General features: G+C 44.3%; 1 protein-coding gene across 8 annotated transcripts in view; it reads left to right on the top strand.

Moving 5' to 3' along the window:
- Positions 1 to 21,561, top strand: part of DAB1 (DAB adaptor protein 1) — a 314,945-nt gene extending 293,384 nt beyond the window's left edge. For 6 of the 8 annotated variants that reach the window (XM_087820466.1, XM_087820467.1, XM_087820464.1 and 3 more), the window contains 5 exons: positions 926 to 1,034; positions 6,118 to 6,666; positions 8,420 to 8,547; positions 8,904 to 9,014; positions 18,147 to 21,561. In XM_087820466.1, the coding sequence (XP_087676592.1) occupies positions 926 to 1,034; positions 6,118 to 6,666; positions 8,420 to 8,547; positions 8,904 to 8,999 (882 nt within the window). In that variant the 3' untranslated portion in view covers positions 9,000 to 9,014; positions 18,147 to 21,561. The remainder of the gene's footprint in view (positions 1 to 925; positions 1,035 to 6,117; positions 6,667 to 8,419; positions 8,548 to 8,903; positions 9,015 to 18,146) is intronic. The other 2 variants (XM_087820469.1, XM_087820465.1) reach the window with 1 other exon arrangement.
- The last annotated feature ends 1,216 nt before the right edge of the window (positions 21,562 to 22,777 follow it).

Here is a 22,777-nt window from a genome sequence, read left to right as displayed (position 1 = left end):
CAGTCCAAATGGGCATTTAATTATCCTCAGAACAAGGCCATTCTCCCCACACGCTGCTAGTCTACAAATGACCTCGTCTGATTGCCTTGGTTTCAGGATTAATTGCTTGCCCCAGTCTATCCCAACGAGGGGGGATAAGAATATTATGTCATCGAATAGACATACTCTGTAGGCAAAGGGCCTCTGTAAATAGGTGAGGAACTTTAAAAAGAAACTGCATACTGATGGTTTTAATCAGTACCCCGCACCTTACCAACAGCTCACGCAGCGGACCTTTCTGGAATTCCAGGCACTATGATTTACAGCTCAGGCTTTTTTGTTTCTAATCGTCTTCTTGAAAATATTTACTTCTTCTTGCAAGTGAGGATTCAGGCAAAATTCTGGAAAGCACTAGGATATAAAGACCTGTGTTCCAGTTGCTAAGCTTTATTTGTTCATTTAGTCAACAGCTATTTATTGGCCGTGTTTTAAGTGACAAGCCCTGAGCTGGCTGCACAGTAGTTCTGAGCGGTGTATGTCAGTTTGAACTGACCACCTCTAAAGGAGGAAAACCAGATATTGTGGAGTAATTTGAAGATTTGAAGGCCTGAAAACACCCCTGAGGGGTACGGGCTCAAAATAAACAGTCATGATATTGGCCTTCGCTTGCTGAGCAACTACTGTATGCCGCAGCATGGTGCTAAGTGATTTGAATACATGATCTCATTAATCCTCACAGCAGCTCTAGAAGTAGGTATCACTTTGCCCATTTTACAGATAATCTGTGTAACCAGCTCATGGTCTGCATACCACCTAAGTGGCCCAGACCCTGGCTTGCTTCTGCAGCACACACACAATTCCTGCACCTGCCGCCTCCCATCCTGATGATCGCCCGGCCAGGTCTCCCAGGAGCCTCACGCACCCTTCTCCTCTCTCTGTCTGACAGACTCCTGCAACTCCAGGTGATGCCTTTATCCCGTCTTCATCTCAGACGCTTCCAGCGAGTGCAGACATGTTTGGTTCTGTACCTTTCGGCACTGCTGCTGTACCCTCAGGTAAGCCCTGTTCCACCTGCTCCCCTTCCCGCGGAGAAGGGGTTGACTGGACCGGCTGCCAGATTATGCCAGAGCACCTGTGGGACCTTCATTCTCACACTGTAACTCTTCAGGTGACAGTGAGAAGCTGCCATGGGCGTTGGGGGTGGAGAGGGGGGCGCTGTTGACAAAGGTCTGGTATGCTACTGGCTGGAGTGCAGTGATGGCTTTCACCTGGAGTGGTCAAGATTCCAGGTCACTCAGGAGTCTAGCTTTAGGGAGCTTGGTGCACACACAGCCATGCAAGTCAATGCAAGTCCATTTCTTCGTGTCTGTCTCAGCCAGAGGAGAAAAGGTGGCAAGTAGGGAGATGGTGAGTCAGTTCTCCAAAGACCTCTTGAGATCTGATTGATAGACGTGATCTGCCTTGTTTGGTGGAGATTCAAGGAGGGGAAAGGTCCCCATACCAGAAACAGAAAGGACAGAGCAAACTGCTTAACAGTGAATTGGGAGGCTGATGGGACTCTTAGTGATTTGTAAAGTATTTGTTCTGTTTTCCAGATATTCTTTAAAATGCACACACTACTTTTACAACAGGGTAAAAATATATAGAGAATTGCAGATGAGTTACAAATTGGTGGGAGCTCAGGCATCTTGTTTCCATGGCATCAGGCACTCCATGTGGTCAGTCCACAGACTTGGACACCACCAAAGGTGGGATTCGTTCTGCTTTTACATGTAGGTGAGACTTAAAGACTCTTTTGCTTCCTTTAACTACATATTTGTAATTTGTAGCTTCATCTTTCTTTCTCTACTTTATTCTTATAAATAGGAAATTGAGTTTAAATATTCTAGAAGACAAATCTTGCATTTTTCTATAAATAATTACTTTTAATTACATACCGTTAGAAGCCAATTCTTGCTACCAAATATAAACTTCGTTGTTATTCAAAGTGAATTAAAAATTTAGACCCTGTTCTGAAATAGTCACACTTACTCCTCACGAGCCCAGGGATCACAATGAACTTTTTAGAAGCAGCAAAGTTCGGTCGCCACTGGGTCTGCTTATAATGTAGGAAATGCAAGTAGCCTAGAAATTTATTCAGTTGCTAAGTTTCCCAATTAAATCTATTTTATCCGCCTTTAAAATGGGGTAGCGGCAGTGAATAGTGTTCCTTACCTATAACGGATCTTTAAATCTCCTTGGGGATCGTGTGCGTCATTTCAAATAAGAATATATAACAGTTTTCCATCACAGATGCGCCACCTTCTGCGCTGTCAGCCTTGTGCTCAGAATACCGACGCTTTGTCATCATTATTTGATTTGTGAAGATCTGCTGGGATGGGCGACGGGAGCTCTAGGCACTAACCTCACTAATTCACAGGCGTGTTCATCCCACAGATACTGAGTGCCCGCTGTGTTCTAGGTTCAGTTCTAGGTGCCTAGGCTGTGTCGGTGAACACAGCAGACCCAGACCCTGCCTGCAGAGAGCTTACTTTCTAGTAGGGAGACAAAGAACAATATAAAAATAGCTTATGTTACATGTTAGGAAATGATAACTGGTATGGACAAAGAGAACATGTAGAGCAGGGTACAGGGGCTTTGGAGCAGGTAACAGGCAGGTATGCGTAGAGCCTGTGATCAGGAGGGGCTCCTGCAAAGATGAGACGTGAGCAGACTGGGAGTGGCGAGGGAGAGAGCCAAGAAGGCATCAGGGTTAGGAGTCCTCAGGCAGAGGAGCGATGACTTGCCCCCTGAGTCTCTGGCCCCTTCTCTGTAAGTGAGAGGGTGGGAAGAGATGCAGTTGCGCATGTCTTCCAGCCCTAACGTGATGAAAAGCACCTGAGGACCTGCCCGTGCCAGGCACGCACTGCTCTGGGCCTGTTCCCCAGCCTGTGCCAGGCGAGAGCTTTGAAGGCCTAGATTCTAATCTAGCTGGTTGACCAGCCGTGTTGCAAACTATGGACAAGCCATTTCCATACATCCAGATTTGGTTTCTTCAGCTGCTAAAAAAAAAAAAAAAGTGGATAGGTTACCTCCAAGCTTCCAAGTTTTAGAACATAAGTTTAAAATTAATTTTAATTAGCATATATTTGCTTTCTAACTCTATTTAAAATACAGTGAGGAACAAAACAAGACTTCAATTGGTGTTAAACTATCTTCCCCTTTTCTCCCTAAGTGGCCTTAAAAATCTCTGCAGCTATTGAATCTCTGTCTACCTGTCCCTAATTGCAGCGCCAGTGACAGGTGGACGGGCAGTGAAGAGGGGTATGCCGGACACTGGACAGGCCTTGGGAGGCTTTTGCAGCCAATGGGCTGGGTCTGAATCCTGGCTCAGCCATTTATTTGTAAGCGTTAGACCCTGGGCAAATTACTTCACCTGTCAGAGTCAGAGTTTATTCATCTTTATAACTGAATTAGAAATAATATTTACCTTGCAACAAAAGCATGAGGAGTAAATGAAAAGTTAAGTGCCCTGAAAAATGTTGGTATTTTGTAGATGCTTCATGTAGGAAATGCAGTTATTATTATTACTCCAATTTCTTCAATAGAAGAAGATATGTCTTGTCCTACCTATATTATTTTCCTTTATCTTCTTGGAATGTTTTTTTTTTTTAATGCACCTAATAAAGTTTAGGTCTTTGGCCTCCTGACTGCACATGGTGGAGCTGGCCTGGGGGCTTGGGGGCCTGGAGAACGCAGACTCCGTCACTAACCAGCTGTGTAATACTCTGCTCAATCTCTTCTGGGCCTCAGGAAACTTACCTGTAAAATGGGGATAGGGATTCCACCTCATGGAGCTGTTCTGAGGATTGCACGAGTTCATACACGTAGTAGAATATTTAAATCAGTGCCTGGCAGCGTTTCATGAGGAGGCACTCGCCCGATGCTTGCTACCTGTTTGGCAGGAGCCCTGGCTCTGCTACCCACGCTCTGTGTAGCTGCGTCACACCTCCCTCATGAAGCTGGAGCTTCTCTAAAACAGTAAGCTCCACTAGGGCAAGAATTTTTCTAACCATTTTGTTCTTCACTGCATCTCCAGACACTAAAACGGTGCTGGCCCCACTGGGAATATTTCTGAATGAATGAATCAGTCAGCCTATCTATCTATCTATCTATCTATCTATCTATCTATCTATCTATCTATCTATCTACCTATCAGTCAAAGGAAAGAATGTAGATAAGAGGCACCATGCAAGTTCTGTTTATGTTGGGGGAGTCCCTTTGTTTTCAGTGTTTTTCTTACATTTTAGTTTGATATTTTATCTTTTTGCAAATAGTGAGCATATCCTCACCTACCAGCATCTGGTTATAAATTGCAATTTGCAACATTTAAAAAAAATCTAACTGCAAGGCAGTAATGCAGATGTTTCCTCTCACCTCACAGCAAGGAGGTTTATGATTGATCTGAACTCCCTGGCATAAACAGATGCTCCCTGGCACCTCCTCCCTCCGCTGCTGAATGTTAATAAGCAAACAGTTACTAAGCTGTTATGTGGCTGCAGTGGCAGCCACCAAGTGGCTTCCTGTGTCCCTGTGCCTGGGGCCACTGCAGCCCTGCCCCTAAGGTGTCCCGTCAGGCATGTGCAATGCTGTGCAGCCAGAGAACCTTGGCTCGCAGGTCTGGGAGGAACCGAGGCTGCAGGAACCGCCCCCCATAGGAAAAGCAAGTGAGACCTGTAAGTCCTCAAACATGATACCCAATTACCCTGTGCTGCCTTTTTTCCTGTTGAATATTGTACTTTGGTCTGAAACAGATGGCATGAAGCCACAGAGACATGCTAATAACTCTCTCCAGAAAAGTGTGCACAGCCCATCTGTTGGTTCCTTGTAGAAAAAAAAAAAAAAATGATAAGGGAGGGGAAATCCCTGCCACCAACAGTAGATTCATCAGTGATCACAGCACTTACAAGTCTTGGCGTTTAGTTGTACACTTGGAAAAATGACCTATTCACCTTTATATTGAACCTTTCCCTGGTCTCAAGCATTTACGGAGCAGCTGATGTGTGCCCAAAACTGTGCTAGACGCAGAGAGGGGAGAGAGAGGGAGGAAGTAAAGGGTTTCTGCTAGCAGGTGGTTTCTGGTCTAATGAGGGAAGACAGAACAACCCGGCAATTACAAAGCAGTGTGACAAGTGCCATGAGAGAGATGAACACGGGGACTGTGGAAGCTCAGAAAAGGAGAACCAATGAGCCTAGAGGTCAGGGAAGGTATCCAGCAAAGGTGATGCTGACCTGAGTTTCAAGCAAATAAGGGGAAGCCACATGGAGAAGTAGGAGTTGACTTTCTAGGAAGATGGACCAGCAGAAGCAAGAGAGCAGGTTGAGCGTTGTTTGCAACAGTTGGAGGAAAAGGTGTCAGTGGGAATAAGAATTGAAGAGGTAGAGAGGGGCTGACCCCCCAAAGGCTAATAAGCCAAGCTAAGGTATCTGAACCTGATGCTCAAGAAAATGAAGCACTATATTTGCATTTTAGAACAGTCCTCTGGTGGCAACAAGGGGGGTGGAAGGGAAGCAAAGAAAAAATGGGCTGGGGGGAGGCTGAAGCCTTCCATCCATTCACAACCTGGACACCAGGGTAGGGGTGATTGAAAGACCCATGAGCAGCTCTCCACACTCAGACTCAGTGCTCTCTTTGTATAACAAATACTTGTATTATTATGAAATGAAACTCATAGAAAGAGTTCAAGCAGATGAGAAGGCACTAAGCCTGGCAAAAAGGAGAGGCAAGATTCAAACCGAGCTGTGCCTGGCTCTGGTCCTCTGCCCTTTCCGCTGAGACGCACTGGCTGTGGAGGCTGTGTGACGTCAGAAACCTTTACCTGTAGCAATGTTATCATCGCCCAGATGTCTGCCTGGCTTGCGCCCTCAGTGCAGCCTAGTTTCTGCTCACGAGCCGTCTCCTTAGAGAGGTTTCCTGACCGCTGCTCTAGAAGGTGGGATCCATGAAAGCAGGGACATCTGTCTAATTCGTCCTTGCAGCCCCAGCCCCTAGCACACAGCCTGACACTTAGGAGTTTGCTCGGTGCCTTTTTGCCAGTCACCTGCCTCCGTGAACTGCTCCTTCCTGGGATGCCTGACTCTGCTTCCTAACCCCTCCAGGTTATGTTGCGATGGGCGCCGTCCTCCCATCCTTCTGGGGCCAGCAGCCCCTCGTCCAACAGCAGATCGCCATGGGTGCTCAGCCACCAGTCGCTCAGGTGATGCCGGGGGCTCAGCCCATCGCATGGGGCCAGCCGGGTCTCTTCCCCGCCACTCAGCAGCCCTGGCCCACTGTGGCCGGGCAGTTTCCGCCAGCCGCCTTCATGCCCACACAAACTGTTATGCCTTTGCCAGCCGCCATGTTCCAAGGTCCCCTCACCCCCCTCGCGACCGTCCCAGCCACGGGGGACTCCGCCAGGTCAAGTCCACAGAGCGACAAGCCCAGGCAGAAAATGGGGAAAGAGATGTTCAAGGATTTCCAGATGGCCCAGCCTCCGCCCGTGCCCTCCCGCAAACCCGACCAACCCTCCCTCACCTGTACCTCAGAGGCCTTCTCCAGTTACTTCAGCAAGGTCGGGGTGGCGCAGGATACAGATGACTGTGATGACTTCGACATCTCCCAGTTGAACTTGACCCCTGTGACTTCTACCACGCCATCGACCAACTCACGTGAGTGCCCTTCCTCAGCCCAGGAGAGTGATGCCTGTGTCTGGGCTCAGAGAACTCATCTTAGTTACAGTCAACAGGACTCGTACATGCTACTCTCACCACTAATAACAGGCATAGCTACCAATTATTAGTACCAGTTATAACACATACCTCCCCACATGCTGTATATTTATTATTTTATTTCTGTACTCATATCCATGCCTGTGACAAGTTGCGTTAGAGCTATTTGACACATAGTGAAAGTGAGGCTCAAAGGCAAAGGGGACAAAGTGGTAGCATTGAACACGGGCCTGTTGTTTTTCTGCCACGTCACTCTGCCTCTTAGGTTTCTGTTCATTCGCTCATTCATTCATTCATTCATTCATTCATTCATTCATTCATTCATTTGTGTATATCCCAGCAGTGACACAGAGATTTTTGTATGGCTCACTGAAATAAAAATGAGTGGTGTGTGTGAATTAAAAATTTTTTAGGAACAAGGGTTAAAAATTAGAAAATTAAGATCAGGAGAGAACTTAGGGCAGAGACGCAGCAACCAGAAGGCCTCCTAAAACGGGTGCAGCTGAAGCCAGATTCTGACTCAGAGCTCAGGCCAGGCCGAGAGAAACAATGATGGCAGAGCAGGAAGCTCGGGCCTGCGAACCTGGCAGCGGCTTTGTCACCCACTAGTTTTGTGCCTACGCACAAGTCATTTTATTTCTATGAGCCTCGATTTCCTCACCTATCTTAGGCTCAGGGATATTAAAAGGGTTCAATGGTACCTGATTAAAGCATTACACAGTATACCCCACAGAGTTTGAAGTGGTTTTATTGTCATTATCATTGCGTATGGAGTGGTTTTGTGCAGAGTCCAAGGTTCTAATCTTGACTCCTCCACCGCAAGCTGTGTCTTTGGGAATGTGTGTGACTTCTCTTAACCTCAGCTGTGTCGCTGGTAAAATACATGATGAGCAGTGTGTCCCATTCCAGTTCTGATACTCAGTGGTTCTCGCCCAGCTCATTTTTCTACTGCAAACATCTGGGAAACCAGAACCGTGCAGCCAGTCAGAGTCCAGATACACTTGAACACACAAGTGCCTGGCTGGCACCGTTCGAGGAGGGTGTCTGGTGATCCTTCCTGTGCCTGGACAATGGACAAGGGGGAAAAAGGCTCATGGAACAATGAGTTTGGCATTTTCATTACTGTCACCAGTGACACAGATCACTGCTTGGCCAATACCATGAATTGTCAAAAAAATAATAATCTAGTGTTAACATAATTAGACAGTGTCATTATAATGAAATAAACACTGATTATTTCATTTGTGTGGACCAGCCCCTTCCTGGCCATTAAGAATGTGGGATACATAGAACAGACTGACAGCTGTCAGAGGGATGGGGGAGGGGGCTGGATGAAAGAAGGTGAAGGGATTGGCCAAAGAACACATATGCACAACCCATAGACACAGACAAGAGTGTGGTGATGGGCAGAGGGAAGGGAGGCGAGGTGGAGATGGGCAAAGGGGTGGGGGATGGGGACATCTGTAATTGTGCCAACAATAAAAATAAAGTTAAAAAAAGAAAAAAAGGTAGATTTTTTAAAAAAGAATGTGAGAGGATGAGCTAAATATGTACTAAGGATCTATTAAACTGTCCACCTGGTTTGGCCTGTGATTTGTCTCTCACACAGCCAGATCGTTAAGGTTTCAGTGGGGTACACATGTTGCAGCCAGACACTCACAGTATTTCCTGTCTTTTCATGGTTTCTGTGCAGCTCCAACCCCAGCCCCTAGACAGAGCTCTCCGTCCAAATCATCTGCATCCCATGCCAGTGATCCTACCACAGATGACATCTTCGAAGAGGGCTTTGAAAGCCCCAGCAAAAGTGAAGAGCAAGAAGCTGTAAGTGACGGGCTTACTCTTCTATTGCTTTTTCCTTAAATCAAAACTCTATACCCAAAATGGACAATGCACGAGGAAACCTACATAGAAAAGAACACTGGCTCAGACGCTTAAGTTCTAAAGGGGTTTCTAAGGGGCTTTATGTTCAAATGAGCGGCTGGAAAACATTGTCCTTTTATTAAGTCATTCTTACAAGTTCTCGAATTTGTGGGCATGGCATCACAAATTGCCGCCTAACTGAAGTCGCTGCCTCCATTAAAATAACCGATTATTTGTGTGCATGAAAGTGTGCCCAGCTGCCTTATGTTTTCAGTTGTGGAAAAGAAAAAAAAAAGTGTTATCTTCTTGTGTTCTAGCCTGATGGATCACAGGCCTCATCCAACAGTGATCCATTTGGGGAGCCCAGTGGGGAGCCCAGTGCTGATAATATAAGTCCACAGGCCGGTAGCTAGATAGCGCAGGTCTGGGTAGGTATCTGTCCTTTTATCTCCTTCATCCTTAAGCCATCTGCTTTCCCCTTTGCCTGTCCTTCACTTTGAATGTCACATCCCTGGTGTTTGTACCATCTCTCCTTGCCTAAGCGTATCCCTGATGTTAACATCATCTCTCCTTGCCGCGTGTCTGTTTGTTGCCGTATTTTTCCTAATGGATGCATGGCCTTTGACATATATTGGGAAGTAGGGGTAGGGGTGAGGAGTGGGGAATGGCCATATTATTTTATTTATGATATGTTTTCAGTGAGTGCTGATCACAGAATGAGGCATGGCCAGTACTGCTTAACGTGGATTCTGTTTCTGAAAGTATCAATTTCAAGAGGGACACATTCTGCCACCCTGATCAATTTTCAGTGAGATGTGATTCCGATGCTTTCATCTTTTAAGCAAAGTGTCACTGCATTTGCCCACCCTCCACAGACCTGAAGAGTTCACCAAGCAAACACACTGAGAAGTCAGACTAAGAAGCAAAAATAAGTAGTGCTTGAAATAAGACTGATTGAGACGGGAGATCATGGAAGCCCATTTTGTTTAGCCAGAAGGAGCCCCCGTCCCCTTCCAAAGGTGAAAGGGAAATTCAAAGCCCAAAGATGTGCAGCATTCGCCTCTGAGGCCCTGCTGTTTGCACCTGTGCTACAGCATGTGACTTGCCACCAGCCCACTTCAGATTCCATCAGCAGCTACTTTGAGAGAGGTGTCCTTACATTTACCACAAGTGGCTTTCGGTACTTGAATTTCAATACATCTGATTTGATCGAAAGAAAGAGTTGCTGATAAGCAAACCTTCTCAGGAGACAGAAGTACACCTTGTTACCCAGACATGATTTCTCAGGTCACTCTTGACAAGTGTGTTCAATTTTCAGATACTTTCCTTGCTTTCCATAAACTTGAGAGACTGCAAGGTCAGATTCTTCCTGTTTTAGCCCTGAACAGCATGATCAGAACCATTAAAAAAGCAAATAGTGTTCACCGTTCAAGTGTATTCTGAGGCTACCTTGGAATCATTCTCAGTTCATGTGTAAGTTATTTTGATGGTTATTGGAAGCTAAGACAGTGTTTCAAAAGTGCATTTTGTTAATAGAGCTCATGATCAAAGAACTTAATATACTGTCTATTTTGCCATGTTATGTCAATGCAGTCGCACATAATGACACTCCATGCCCTCCAAAACCATGAGCAGTCTTTGCAAGACTGATACCCATTTAAAGTATCAGTCTTGCAGAGCCCTTTGGGGAGCTGATGAATTAAAGGCAAAATCAATGTTCCAGGAAAGAGAAAAGTTGAAGAGCATGGGTGGGCTTCTTTGGGAAAACTCTCCAGGAGGTTTCTACCCCTTGCATATGTTTTATTTCATGTGCTCCATCTTGCCTTGAAAAATTTGATGAATGAACTAGAGGCAACGAGCCATTTATCAGATAACAGCAAACATCATCCTACAATGGAAGTTCTTCTAGAAAACAAAGATGACTTAACACCATTTGCAGATCAATGTATCAAACCCTCATATTTATGAGCCTGTTCAGCTTGAGACAGTCATTCAAGCTGAACTGTTTTGTGGGGCTCAGCCTGTTCTGCGTTTGCTGCTCCATCCAGAACCCCAAGCCATGGCTGAGTTGCAAATGGACGTAGCATGGTGTAGTGGGAAGAGCTCAGGATTTGGAACTTGAGTTCAAATTCTAGCTCAGCTACTTAAGAGTGGGAGGTCTTGGGCAAGAACCATAATTTCTTTTGAGTCTTAGCTTCTTCATCTGCTAGAAGGGGCTTATATTATCCATTACGTTAACTAAGACAGCGTAAGCTGAGTCTCTGGTGTGGAGGCAGACATTCAGTGCTCTGCTTAAAACTCAGCTTAAACATTCAGACAGTCTCTGGCGTGAGATTGTCCGAATTAAGAATCTGATGCTGCCCTTACTAGTTTTGTGACCCTGATGAGATTTTATAATAAGTCTCTGTCTTAGTTTGAAAAATAGGGATAAAAATAGTGCTGCCTCATAGGGTTATTGTTTGAACTACATGAGGTGATGTGTGTGGAGCTCTTAGCACCATGTCTGACACATAGCAAGCACCCAATAGATGTTAGCTGCCAACACCACCACCACCAATACAACCACCACCAACATCACCACCACCACCACTGGCATCGTCATATGTGCTCAATAAATGTAGGTTCCCACTACCTTGGATTATATACATTAGACCTGTGTTGAATAAATATTACCGTAAGGACTCAGGCCATTGGCTGGGAGATTTTGCTTTTTTCTCTCTATCGTCAGATAATTAATTTTTAATTTGCCTCAAAACAGTTTTGAAGTGGGGAAGAAAAGAAAAACCCACTTCTTAGTTGCCCTGTCCCATAATCAGGACGACCCTAGTTAGGGCCTCACAGGCCCCTTTTCACATCTAAAAAATGAGCAGTGTTATGTTTACATGTAAATCATAATAAGTAGCTCCCAGCTCCTAAGGAAGGCTGGACTATAATCTCAATGAAGCAATTTTCTTCCTTTGAAAGCTTAGCCTGGCATTTCACAATTGCCTATCAAGAATTGCATATCAGGAGTTGCATGCCAAGGGGCCGATGCCGGCCTTGCAGACATATCCCCTAGACACCCACAGGGAAGTCTACATGAGCCTTTCCAGGCCCCTCCATCAGCAGCAGAGCAAGCCACGTTTGCTCTTTCTGTCTCGTTCCATTCACCCATCCAACCAGCTGGAAATTTACTAACTGCTGTTTCTCAGTGCCTTTGCAGGCATTCGGAGAGGGATGGCACGTGAGGGTAGTTATGTTCCTGGTTTTATTTTCCCCTGTGCCTTCGTACAGTTGGAAAGCAAGAGTCCTGTCTTTCTTATCACCCTTACAACCATTATCTCCAGCTGGGTTTTTTTTTATTGTTAGAAATACCTGCATAATTCTGAGTAGGCAGGGGTGACATCTGTTGATAAGTTAAAGCGTGTTGCACCCAGTAAGAAGACATCGACAGGCTCAATCCTTGAAGGTGGAAGCTTCGGGGGCCCATTTCAAACAGCATTCCTGTTTTAGCAATAAAGCAAAATATCTTCAGTTATTTCATTTTTCCCCTACCCTTCCTCCTGGGAGAATCACATGTCTTTGAAAGACTGGGTCAACAGGGACAAAAAAGAATCAAAATAATATTATAATGGCTGGTGTGGGAATGGCAGGTAATTTATACTTCACTGATGTGTTGCTGGACCAATTTTAAGGACAAAATGTTAGCGTTTGAGGAGATGAAAGAGAAATGAAAACATTTATTTGGTTTAATGGCTAAGTAAATAAACTGCCTATCAGACTTTCCCAGCTGCCAAGTCAAAGTAGCATCTGTAACAATAGGGGATTGTTCAGTGTGTCTCCCTTACTAACAACAGATATGGCCATAAATAACAAGTTGCTGTCATTTTTTTAATACTGATCTCCGTAGTAGGAACCCAACACATATAAAATATTACCTGATGGATTTCTAGTGTTCAAGGGAAAAGAAAGCTGAACTTCAGATGCTCGGAGAGGAGGAATCTTAAAAAAAAAATAAGGAAAGGAAAGGAGAGGAAAGGAAGGGGAAAAGAAGGGGAAGGGAAGGGAAGCCCACAGAGTGAGTTCAGGGGCCTTGGGTCTGAATACAGTTCCAAAGCAGATGACCCTGGGCAAACATGTAGCCCCTCTAAACCCTGGTCCCTGCATATGGATAAATATGGGCCATTAGAACAGCTGCCCCCCAAGGCTGTCCCAGAATCAGAAGATTTCATGACTATGAAAGTGCTTTGTAAGCTCTGAGAGTAAAACACATGTATTCAGGATTATTATTACTCTTCCGTTTTTTAAATAGAACCAAACAACATTCTTAAAACAGAAAGCCGCAGAAAAGAAAAGAATCTGTCCGTTTCACGGCCATAGCGCGCGGAGGGAAGTCCGTCCCACGCCTTCGGAACACTTCAGGCAAGAGATGCGAAGGGTGTGGCTGAGGGCACCGAGGGCCAGGAGGGAGAGCTGGCTTTGGACCAAGAGACACTTAGAAGATGAAATCAAGAGGAAATTAAGACTGAAGGGAAATGGGAGGAAGGGGGCATAGTCTAGGGTTACCCCCAGGATCCTGGTTTAGAGGTCTGCGTTGTCAGTCACTGTGCTAAGGAACACAGAGCAACACGCTTGAGCAAGAAGGCCTGTTTACTCTGAGACCAGCTGAACTTGAGGTGGCCAGGAGACATCCAAGTAGAGATACCAGTAGGCTGCTGGATATGACTCTAGAGGTCAAAAAAGAAAACCGAACAAGCCTTGCTACTTCTCTTTAAATGGAGATAAGGTTGCCCAGGGTACAGTCTCAGCCTGACACCCAAGTGAGATCACGTATGTGATACAGAAAAGTCCTTTATAGACTACAGATGTTTCTGTAAATGTCAGCTATTTTCACTCTGTGGTTCTGCCTGGCTGCTGCACGTGAGCACATCACTTATATTTGAAGTGATCTGCAAATATGTGGAAGTCTCTGTTAGCCACAGGGCCCCGCAGCCAGATTCCTTAGATGAACCCACATTCTTTCTGTCCAGTGTCCCTGGGGTGATCCACAGACATTGTTGGGTTTCATCACAAATTGCAGTGGCTCTTATGTGCTATGAAGGAGGAGCCACCGACAGGTGATTGTTAGGCCTAAGAACATCTTCAATAAACAGAGTGTAAAGCCATGTGCCCAGACATAAGGGATCTCACCTCTCTTAGAGAGTACCTCCTCTGTGCAGGCCCTGTGCTAGGCCATCGACATGTATTTTCCCCTTCAATGCTCATTGCGCGGTTCACAGAGAGAATTTCTAGCTTCATTTTACAGATCGGGAAACTGCCTCCCAGATGGGTTAAGGAACCTTCACAGAGTCCTATGGTTACCAAGTGGATAACAGTGGGAAAGGACAGCAGCCTGACAGGAGCCCCTGGCCCTCATAGCAGGGCCTTGGTGTCCTGTTGACCGTGAGCAAGTTCACAGAACATCAGCGTCAGACAAGGCCACCCTATGACCATGATGGGTCAAGACAAGTCAAGAGCACTTGGTAGCCATGGCCCAGCACAGGCAAAACATGAGCATTGTCCACATTATTAAAATGACCGAACTTTCTTCTCTTCTACCTTTAACCTTGCTCTCTGTTCTTTCTGCCCTCAAGATAAGATTTATCACAATAATCATACTCCCGCTTCCTGAGGGCATCCAAGCCAGAGAATAACCTTACTTCCTTGACCCTCCCCAAATCATCTGACATAAGCACAACCCTGTAATAAGCCCTTTCTAACACCCTCTTATGCAGATGCCCGTGGCTCCCCTCGCTGCAATGAGTAATCAGCCCAACATATTCAACTGCAAGTGTGTCCCTAGGGGACTTTGGCTGCAGGGAGTTGGCAGTGGGAATACTGATCTAGATCTGCCTGATTTCAGTCTGTGCTTTCATTCCTTCACTGCACCTCCCAGGAAGCAGAGGATTCAACTTAAGTCAAAGGTTGGGGGGTTGATTTTTGTTTTTATTTGTACCGTCTGGTTTTCCATCTACTTTGTTGTCCTGTAAAAATGAAGTGATTAATATGTCAGGCACAAGTGAGCCTAATGTTCTTGAGTACTTGCCAGCTCCCAGTAAGAGAAGAACCGCTCATCACTGGCATCTTCATTCTGTGTGTTGTTGCGGGTGCGCCTCCCGTGTTCTAAGCTCTCGCTCAGCATTTCAGATGCTGACGTGAAAGGTGCAGTGGAGCTCACTATGTAGGAGGTTGTAGGAGATAAACATGATAGCAGGGTAGACAGAGGTCTACACAAGGCCCTACAGAGTCTAGGAAGCCATTATATTTAAGCTGGTTCTGAAAGTATGAACTCCCGGTGCAGGACAAAGAGAGGCCCTGAAGGCAGGAGGAACTGCCCGAGCAGAGTCTCAGAGATGGGCAAGTCCTGTCCTGTCAGGTAGACCAGAAGACCATACAGAAGGTGGGGCATAGGAAAGAAGGAAACCATAGTTGAAAGGCTTCTTGTGCCAACCTGATGGGTTTGCACCACCCTTGGGGTAATAAGGAGTCAGAAGGGTCATTTCAAGCAGGAGATTGGCATGAGCAAATCCATTTCAGAAAGAACATTCTGGCAGAGGCGTAAAAAATCTTTTTTTAAAGCCTGATATACGTGACCTGAAGGTTGAGTTTGATTCATGGTCTGGAAGGGGCATTTATTAGCTCTAATGGACTATGAGACTAATGGGTCCCGTGTGCCCAGCTAAGGAGCTCTGACCCTACCCTGTGGGCGATGGGGAGCCTCTGAAGGATTTGAAGGGCAGAGACGTGGTCAGATCTGCCCGGAGAAAACAAAAACCACTAGCACTTTAACGTGCGATTCCATTTAAACATTTTGGAGTTTCAAAAATAGCCTCAAGACCCCACCGTGACCTTGCCGGAAGTCAAGTCTGGATCAAATGATTTCTAAGCTCCCCTGTAGCTCTGACAGTCTGAAATTTGGTAACAAGGAAGGCAACGCTGTTGCCAAAGCGGATAATGCATCACAGTGTCAGGCTTGGGGCTGATCTGCTGCCTGGGGTTTCCACGCCGCTGCTCCCCTTCATTAGTGGGGATAATTGAGAGTTGACTGCACTCGTTACCACTGTTGTGATGGGTATTTGAAGCCAAATTCCGGCAAGCAGGGGATATGTGAATATTTATCTCAGCTGCAGAAAGTTAATGCAGTGTGGCATTAATTACCCTGTCTGAGCCTGCTGTCTTCTTCTGTTTTTAGGTGTCATTCTCAGTTGAATAAATTAGTTCCAAAATTAGAATAGAGCACATTGTAGGGTGAGATCAAGGCAGCCTGACTTCTTAGGGCATCTGAAAAGAAGAGTGGGCTGAGGACATCTACCCAGGAAAGATTAATATGCATCCTGATAGCCCAGCGTAGGCCAAAGAAAATGGCTTTTCCCAGTACATGTATTTACAATTCCACCTTGGTTCCACCCACCCCACCCCAGAACACAACCACACAGGACACTTACAAGTTTAGCCTGAGAACAGATATTGGAAACATTTTAAGACATTGGCAGGGAATAGATTAAGTGCTTAATAAATCATCTTGCTATAGATTTCACTAGATTAGATTTTGAGAGAATTAAAGCCAAATTGGAGTGTTTTTAGGACCAAGGGGCCAGAACAGCAAAGAACATAGAAACCGTATCATAGTCATTCATTAATTCCACAAACCTTTATTGAGTGTGTACTGTGCTAAGTTCACATGTAAGATGGCAGAAGGAACTGGCAAGCGGTGACCAGAAGCAGGGTGTGGAAGGATGGGCTTCTGTACTTTCTGTCACTGGACAGTTGGAAGAAGAATTAGCATGTTTTCATTATGCTTAAAGGTCAGTATGAAGTTCCAGCAGGAAGGGAACAGGTTGATACTCTGTTAAATTACAAAATAGGGTGCCTGGCAGGGTAGGAGCCCTTCTCCCCAAAAGAATACAAACATATGAGTCTAGAAGAAAACATCCCAGATCCTAGTCTGGATGGCATGGTTACTAAGCAACCTTGTGACTTTGGTGAAACAAAAGCTCTCTTCTCTGGGCTTCAGGTTCCTCATCTGTAAAATGATGGATCTGGACAAAATTATCTTTTAGCCCATTTCCTCTTTACAATAAAGATGAATAATATGATGTATGAAATACATGAGAAGCAGCACGATGACCTTGAGATCACACACCTCTCTGACCTTTTGTTTTTATCTGCAAAATGAGGACGGAAAGAATAAAAGCTATTCCTGTGACTCTTGGGCAGATAAAATAAGAAACAAGGGAGCTTTATAAACACCAAAGCACTCTACGGCACAAGAGCTTAAAGAGATGGCCTTTTTTTTTTTTTTCTTCTTTGTCAGCTGTTATAAAAGACTAGAAAAAGCACTAGACCCTACTTCTAAGTTCCATGTACCAAACTTACTAGCTGTGCAACTATGGGAAAATGACTTAACGTCTCTGTGCTTGATTTCTCATTTGCAAAAGAGGTAAAGCATCTGCCTTCAGGGCTGTTGTGATAAGTTAAAACGTCAGTGTACTCGAAAATACCTAGTGTTGTGCTAGGCACACAGTAGGGGCTCACAGAATGCCATTTCAATCTGATGGTTCAAGAAAATAAGCCAATAAAAGGACCTATACTCACAGGGCAAGAGGCAGGCTAATATATAAAATATAGCAGAATTAAGATGTCACTATGTCCATTTAATTCTGGCACAAACATCCAAGAGTGACAGTGTAAAGGTCAATTTTAATGGAAGCACACCATTTTCTATGTTTGCTTAAGACCTGAGTGTCGAGCTCTTCTGCTTGGCCAGAGCATCCTAGGCATTTCTGATATGAAGTCTTGAAGTGCTTTCAACAAGGCCAAACACCTTTTACAACCTATGTTTGGGTGGGAAGTTTGCTATGCCACATACTGGTAAAAAGCCTTGTGTGTATGTATGTATCTCAGGAAAGCCCCAAAGGGGCTGAACCTGAAAAAGATTGAATGGAAACAAGTCCCAGGAGCTTTTAACTAAGAGCTAATGGTACAATTGCTGTTTCTCTTGCTCTAAAGCATGCCCAGTCACCACTGCTCGAAAAACCAAAGAGCAGGTAGAAATAGAATTTCAGCCATATCAAGTGGACATTCATAAAACTTGAAGAAATCTCCACTTGACGCATATAATTGTTACCATTTTCTAAAGACCTGTTATTGCCAAACACTGTGCTAGATGTTTTCTCTCTACTCCTCTCAAGAACCCTGTAGGATGAACAGTATTATTGCCATTTCATGGTTGGGGAACTGAGTCTCAAAGGATAAGAGCTTGCCCACATCACACAGCTTGTCCAGCTTTTTCTACTGTACCATGCTATTTCCCTAACAGAGGCAATCAGTCTCACTTGAAACCCAAGGGCAAAACTGGGTGAGTAGTTCTTCTTGATAAAGTTGCCAAAGAATATGCACCATGATCATATACTCCAAAAATCACCCAAGGTCATCCATCCCACTGTCACCTTTCTGCTCCAATCCCAAACTCTCCTTCCCACGCTGTCTCAGAAATTCCTACCTGGAACAGAGCAGGTCTCACTTTGTCCCTCTGTCCGTAGGAGCTGGAGCCTCTCTATGCGCAGATCAGCAGACCTAAGAAATAGCATCAGTGCGGGCTCGTGGCGGGTGCTTCAGGACTGGCATGGAAATCAGCATCAGACCGACTCTCTTGTATTCTTTCACCTCCCTTCATCCCATGGAGAATTTCATGATTGCCCAATGGAACTCGTTCGGAAAGAGGAAACTAAGAGTTTTTGGCAACCAACGGCAGATATCTATGGCAGCACAAACAAAACAAAAACACACAAAAGTATAACAAAATCATACCCAACGTTACATCACAACTCAAGCAAATATTCTGAGCACCTGACAAATACTCTGAGCTCTCTTAGTGTGGATTGAAGATGACCCCCCAGTATGCAAAATCATAATTTCCTTTTTATTTCTCTCATGTTGTCCACTGTAGAGATGTCAAATTTGGAGCAACAGGCCTTCAAGTGTTACAGCAAGGTTGGCACTGACTTCTTTTAGGCAAAACAAGAGGTCCTCTGTGACCGCAGTCTCATCCTGCATATGCCTTTTGACATACGATGTTTTTTCATCACTCCACGGGGCCTGGTCTACCATTTCCCCCCTTTCCTTCCTTTGTCATGTTTGAAAATTAATGGGTGTACAAATTTTGTATTGCTTTTGACTTTTTAAAGATATTGATGAAGAAATCTAACGGGAAAAACAGTCTCATATGAAATGAATTAACTTGAAATCGCAAGACAAATAAGTGGCCGATTATTCTTTACAACCAGGAATGTTGCCAAAACAACCCTTTAGCTATTTCTGCATCCTGGTAAAGAAAGACCGCTTTCGGTTTGACCCTTCATTCTGCGAGTAGGAAAGGACATCAAATCCCATTGATGAGAAAGATGAAAAAATGCATCTGATTTCCTAAGAAGCTCTAAATTCTAAGTACAATAAAGTGATATTTTTTATTTTTCCGATATCTTGCTGCTGTGATGCTATGCAGACAAGTGTCTTCTCCACGTGCCATTTTCAAAGACAAGTCATTTGCCAAATAATCCTGGTACAATCCTGGTAGTGTGGCTCTGGATCTTAAAAAATGACTTTCTAATGGAACAATGGTGACATGAATATTCAGAATAACAAACTGATTCTGTGATCACAATGGTTCATCTCTATCTCTTTTTGTACATCAGAAAATTCAAATGGGATTTTTATTTTATAACTTGAAAAAAAAAAAACCTTACCATTAAACTCTTTAAATATTTAAGGGAAATGGCTTTAAGGAGTTCTAATGAAAAAAAAAAAAAAAATTGCCAGGTGTTGTGTTTTGTTTTTTCTTTGTAAATATAAATGTTAATGAAAATGCTTTTTAATAATGCCATTACACTGTAGAGAAGGTAGCAGATTGAGTGCAAGATGTGACAAGCGTGATGGATGGGGCTCGCTCTCCAGATGTTATTCCGGAGACGCATATGGGAGGAAGCTGGAGTTCAGGGACAGCTGGAGCAGCAGTTGGCCACCCGGCAGCTAGTGAGCAGGAAGGGAGCATGTGACTCCATCACCTCCTCTAGCATTTCCACAAGAGTACCCACCCCCTGCGTGCCAGAAAAAGGCGATTCGCATTTTGAAGGTCTGTCCTTCAGATTCTAAACCCTCCCGCCTCTCCACTGCCACCTCCCCCCATAGAAATCACTGGACTGTTTGTACATGAAACAGAGAGTTTAAGCTTCCTTTTTTTACATTTATGAGACAAGAAGTGCAGTGTTCGGTTCGTACGTTTAGCACATGATTTTCATAAAGAATCTATATATTTTTGCCCTACAGAGAATTGTTCTACAGGTCAGATGTGTTCTCCTGATGTTCCTATGCAGTTACAGTATGTTGAATTTAGTGGTTTAACACTAAGAAGGAAACTTAAAAGAGTTGTGTGGTTAATTGGACTTGAGGGTAACTACTATTACTTGGTTTTAAAATTTGAAAATTAGAATTTACATTGATGTGATTAACTTCAATAGGCCTGTGTACTTCAGTTCTTCATAGCAATAGAAATGGAAGTGATTTGGAAGAAGGTAAGCTTGCTCACAAAGAGAAAATTGACAAGTCAAGGTGATTGTTACTATTGGAAGCCCCAATTTTACATGATCAGGTCACTGGAATCCAGCTTTTTCCCAGTTAGGTAGCTGACCAAATGTCCACTCCGGAACACTTGTAAATGTCACCCTAATGTGGAAGGTCTGAAGAGCCCGACAAGCGAGAAGGGCCATTTACCTCCCTCTGTAGCGATCACTCGTTGGTCCACGTGACTTCTCCACAATCGTGAGTACATTTTATGACCAGGTCATCTTTTCACGTGCAGGGGGAAATGGGAAAGGCATGTTAACCATAAGAGTTGCCCTGAAACCAGTCTGATGGTGTTTTCTGGGGATTTGATAAGATGCGCAGTCCCCTGAGGAAACGGCTTACATTGCTGTGTTGTCCGTGATTCGGACTCTAAACAAGTGGTGCTATCCTCTCCCTCGATGTGGCTGTCCTGAGCTTGTCCAGCAGTATCACACCTTTGCACGGATCCTTTGGGTCGCTTCTGACGTGTTCAAAGTGAACCCTGGCAGATATTGCTGCATCAGTGAAGCATCTAGAGCCAGTTTCATTGCAGAAGATGACAGGCCAGTGGACTTACCAGTCATTGAATGCGAATGAAAATGTAACTGGCTCTGAACTTAAAGATGGCCTGTGTGATGCATTCCAGTGAGGGAAATAAAGTCAAGATTTGAAACTTCTATCCATGTGATCATTGGCAGAATTCTGATTTTTAGCGAGCACTGTTTGGCGAGCTCAGAAGCACTGTATCCTATCCCAGGAGTACAGCAAAATTTCCAAATAAGAGCTGAGGTGCCAACACCAAAAGGGGAGTCTGCACAGTTCCAGTTAGATTGATGGGAAAATCTATGTGTACAGCTGTTAATTTCTCATCCTCTGCTAGCACTAAATTTGTCACTTTAAATTTTGAAACCAGGGAAACGCCACCTGTCATTCTGTCCCCGTTCCCCATAGCTCTTCAATCTTCACATGCCGCAAGACTTTTTTGATAATTCGTGCTCATCCAGTGTCTGCTGAAACCCATCATGTCATGTACCAGGCACCTTCTTAAAAAAAAACAAAAAAAAACACACACACACACAAAAAAACAATGTTTACTCTGTGGGTTTGGTTCATTTCAATTTCTGCGTTCTGACACATATTTTTTTAATAAAGATGAGAAAGAAAAAATGACTGTTGCCGTACATTTCTAGACCTACTTTAACTTTACCTCAGATGACAGTTTGTTAACATATATGGACACATTATTTTTAACTTTATGTACAATGCATTCAACAGAACAGCGAAATTTTTAGAAATTTTCCATTAATTTCTGTAACACACCATGTAAAACTTACAAATAAACATGTTTGAGAACAACAGCTTAGCTTGATTTTATTCCCCCCGTTTCTACCAGATGCCCAGGCAGGGGTCGGAAGAGGAGACGCTCTGCGGAAGCGGCCACCGGCCAGTGGAGGCCTGTCCCCTGCTGCCGGGAGTGGGGTCGGCCCACCTCCAGCCGAAGCCGGGACGCGCGCTCCCTGGGGAGATGCGTGGGGTCGCGTTCAGCATGGAGCTTCCAAGGTGGGAAGGACCCAGGGACCAGCCCTGTGGATTTAGGAATTCTCCTTTAAAAAAGCAAAAACAAAAAAACCCTCTTAAACTGTTGGTTGTTAAGCCAAGGTTTAATCTCGACTCTCAAAGAGTTCGCCGTAGTTCATTGCAAAGTCAGTTGCTTTAAGGGACCCAAAGAAGGGAGCATTTCGTTTTCTTCGCATTCCCCACACACTCCATTCCAAAAAACAAAACCCAAAGAAGTCCTCAGCTGGACCTTGATTTTTATACGTATTGAAGAACAGTAAAAATATGTGTATGTGTGTGTATATATATATATATATATATATATATATATATATATATATATATATATTTGAGTGTATGCATATATGTGTGTGTGTCATTCTCATTTGCTCTTGTTACTAAGTCAGTCTGTCTAGCCAATAATCAGCCAGATTACAGATTGCAATGAGGTCATTGAGATGCCAGGAAACGCCTCTGTTGAGGAATGGTTGTGTTAATGGTCGAACAATCTGGGCTCCTTATACAGAAAGTATTAAACACATGTTATCACCAACTTTGCAAAACTGAGAGAACAGCTCTTCTGAATAACTACAGTGGCTTACACTTGTTGAGCAACTACTATGTGCCTGCTGGGCGCTAGACAACATGAACGGGGAGATATTACCCCTCATTTATAGATAAAGAAACTGAGACTCAGAGAGACAGAATGAACGACTTGGTAGAGTTGAGATTTGAATTTTGAGTCTTTATTCATAGTTGATTTTCATTTTTAAAAGTCGCTGGATATTCACTCTTTTAAATAGTTCATGTAGACTTGTTGAAAAGCGTTAATGTCCTTTGCCTCTTCCCAGACCTGTTGTTGGTCTTTGGTATTAAGTTAGATGTCTAAATTCCTCCAGTTTCAAGTAAAAATAAAAGCTGATTAGATGGTACTCTCTTAGGTATGTTGCTAGATACGTAGTTTCTCCTTTAATTGGCACTTTTGAAAGGATGTGCGTCTGAGGGATAAAGAATA

This window comes from Miniopterus natalensis, chromosome 9, assembly GCF_054644295.1.
Source record: "Miniopterus natalensis isolate mMinNat1 chromosome 9, mMinNat1.hap1, whole genome shotgun sequence".
NCBI classification, from domain to species: Eukaryota; Metazoa; Chordata; class Mammalia; order Chiroptera; family Miniopteridae; genus Miniopterus; species Miniopterus natalensis.
The sequence above is the reverse complement of the archived record's forward strand: the minus strand, read 5'-3'. Positions and strand labels throughout refer to the sequence as shown.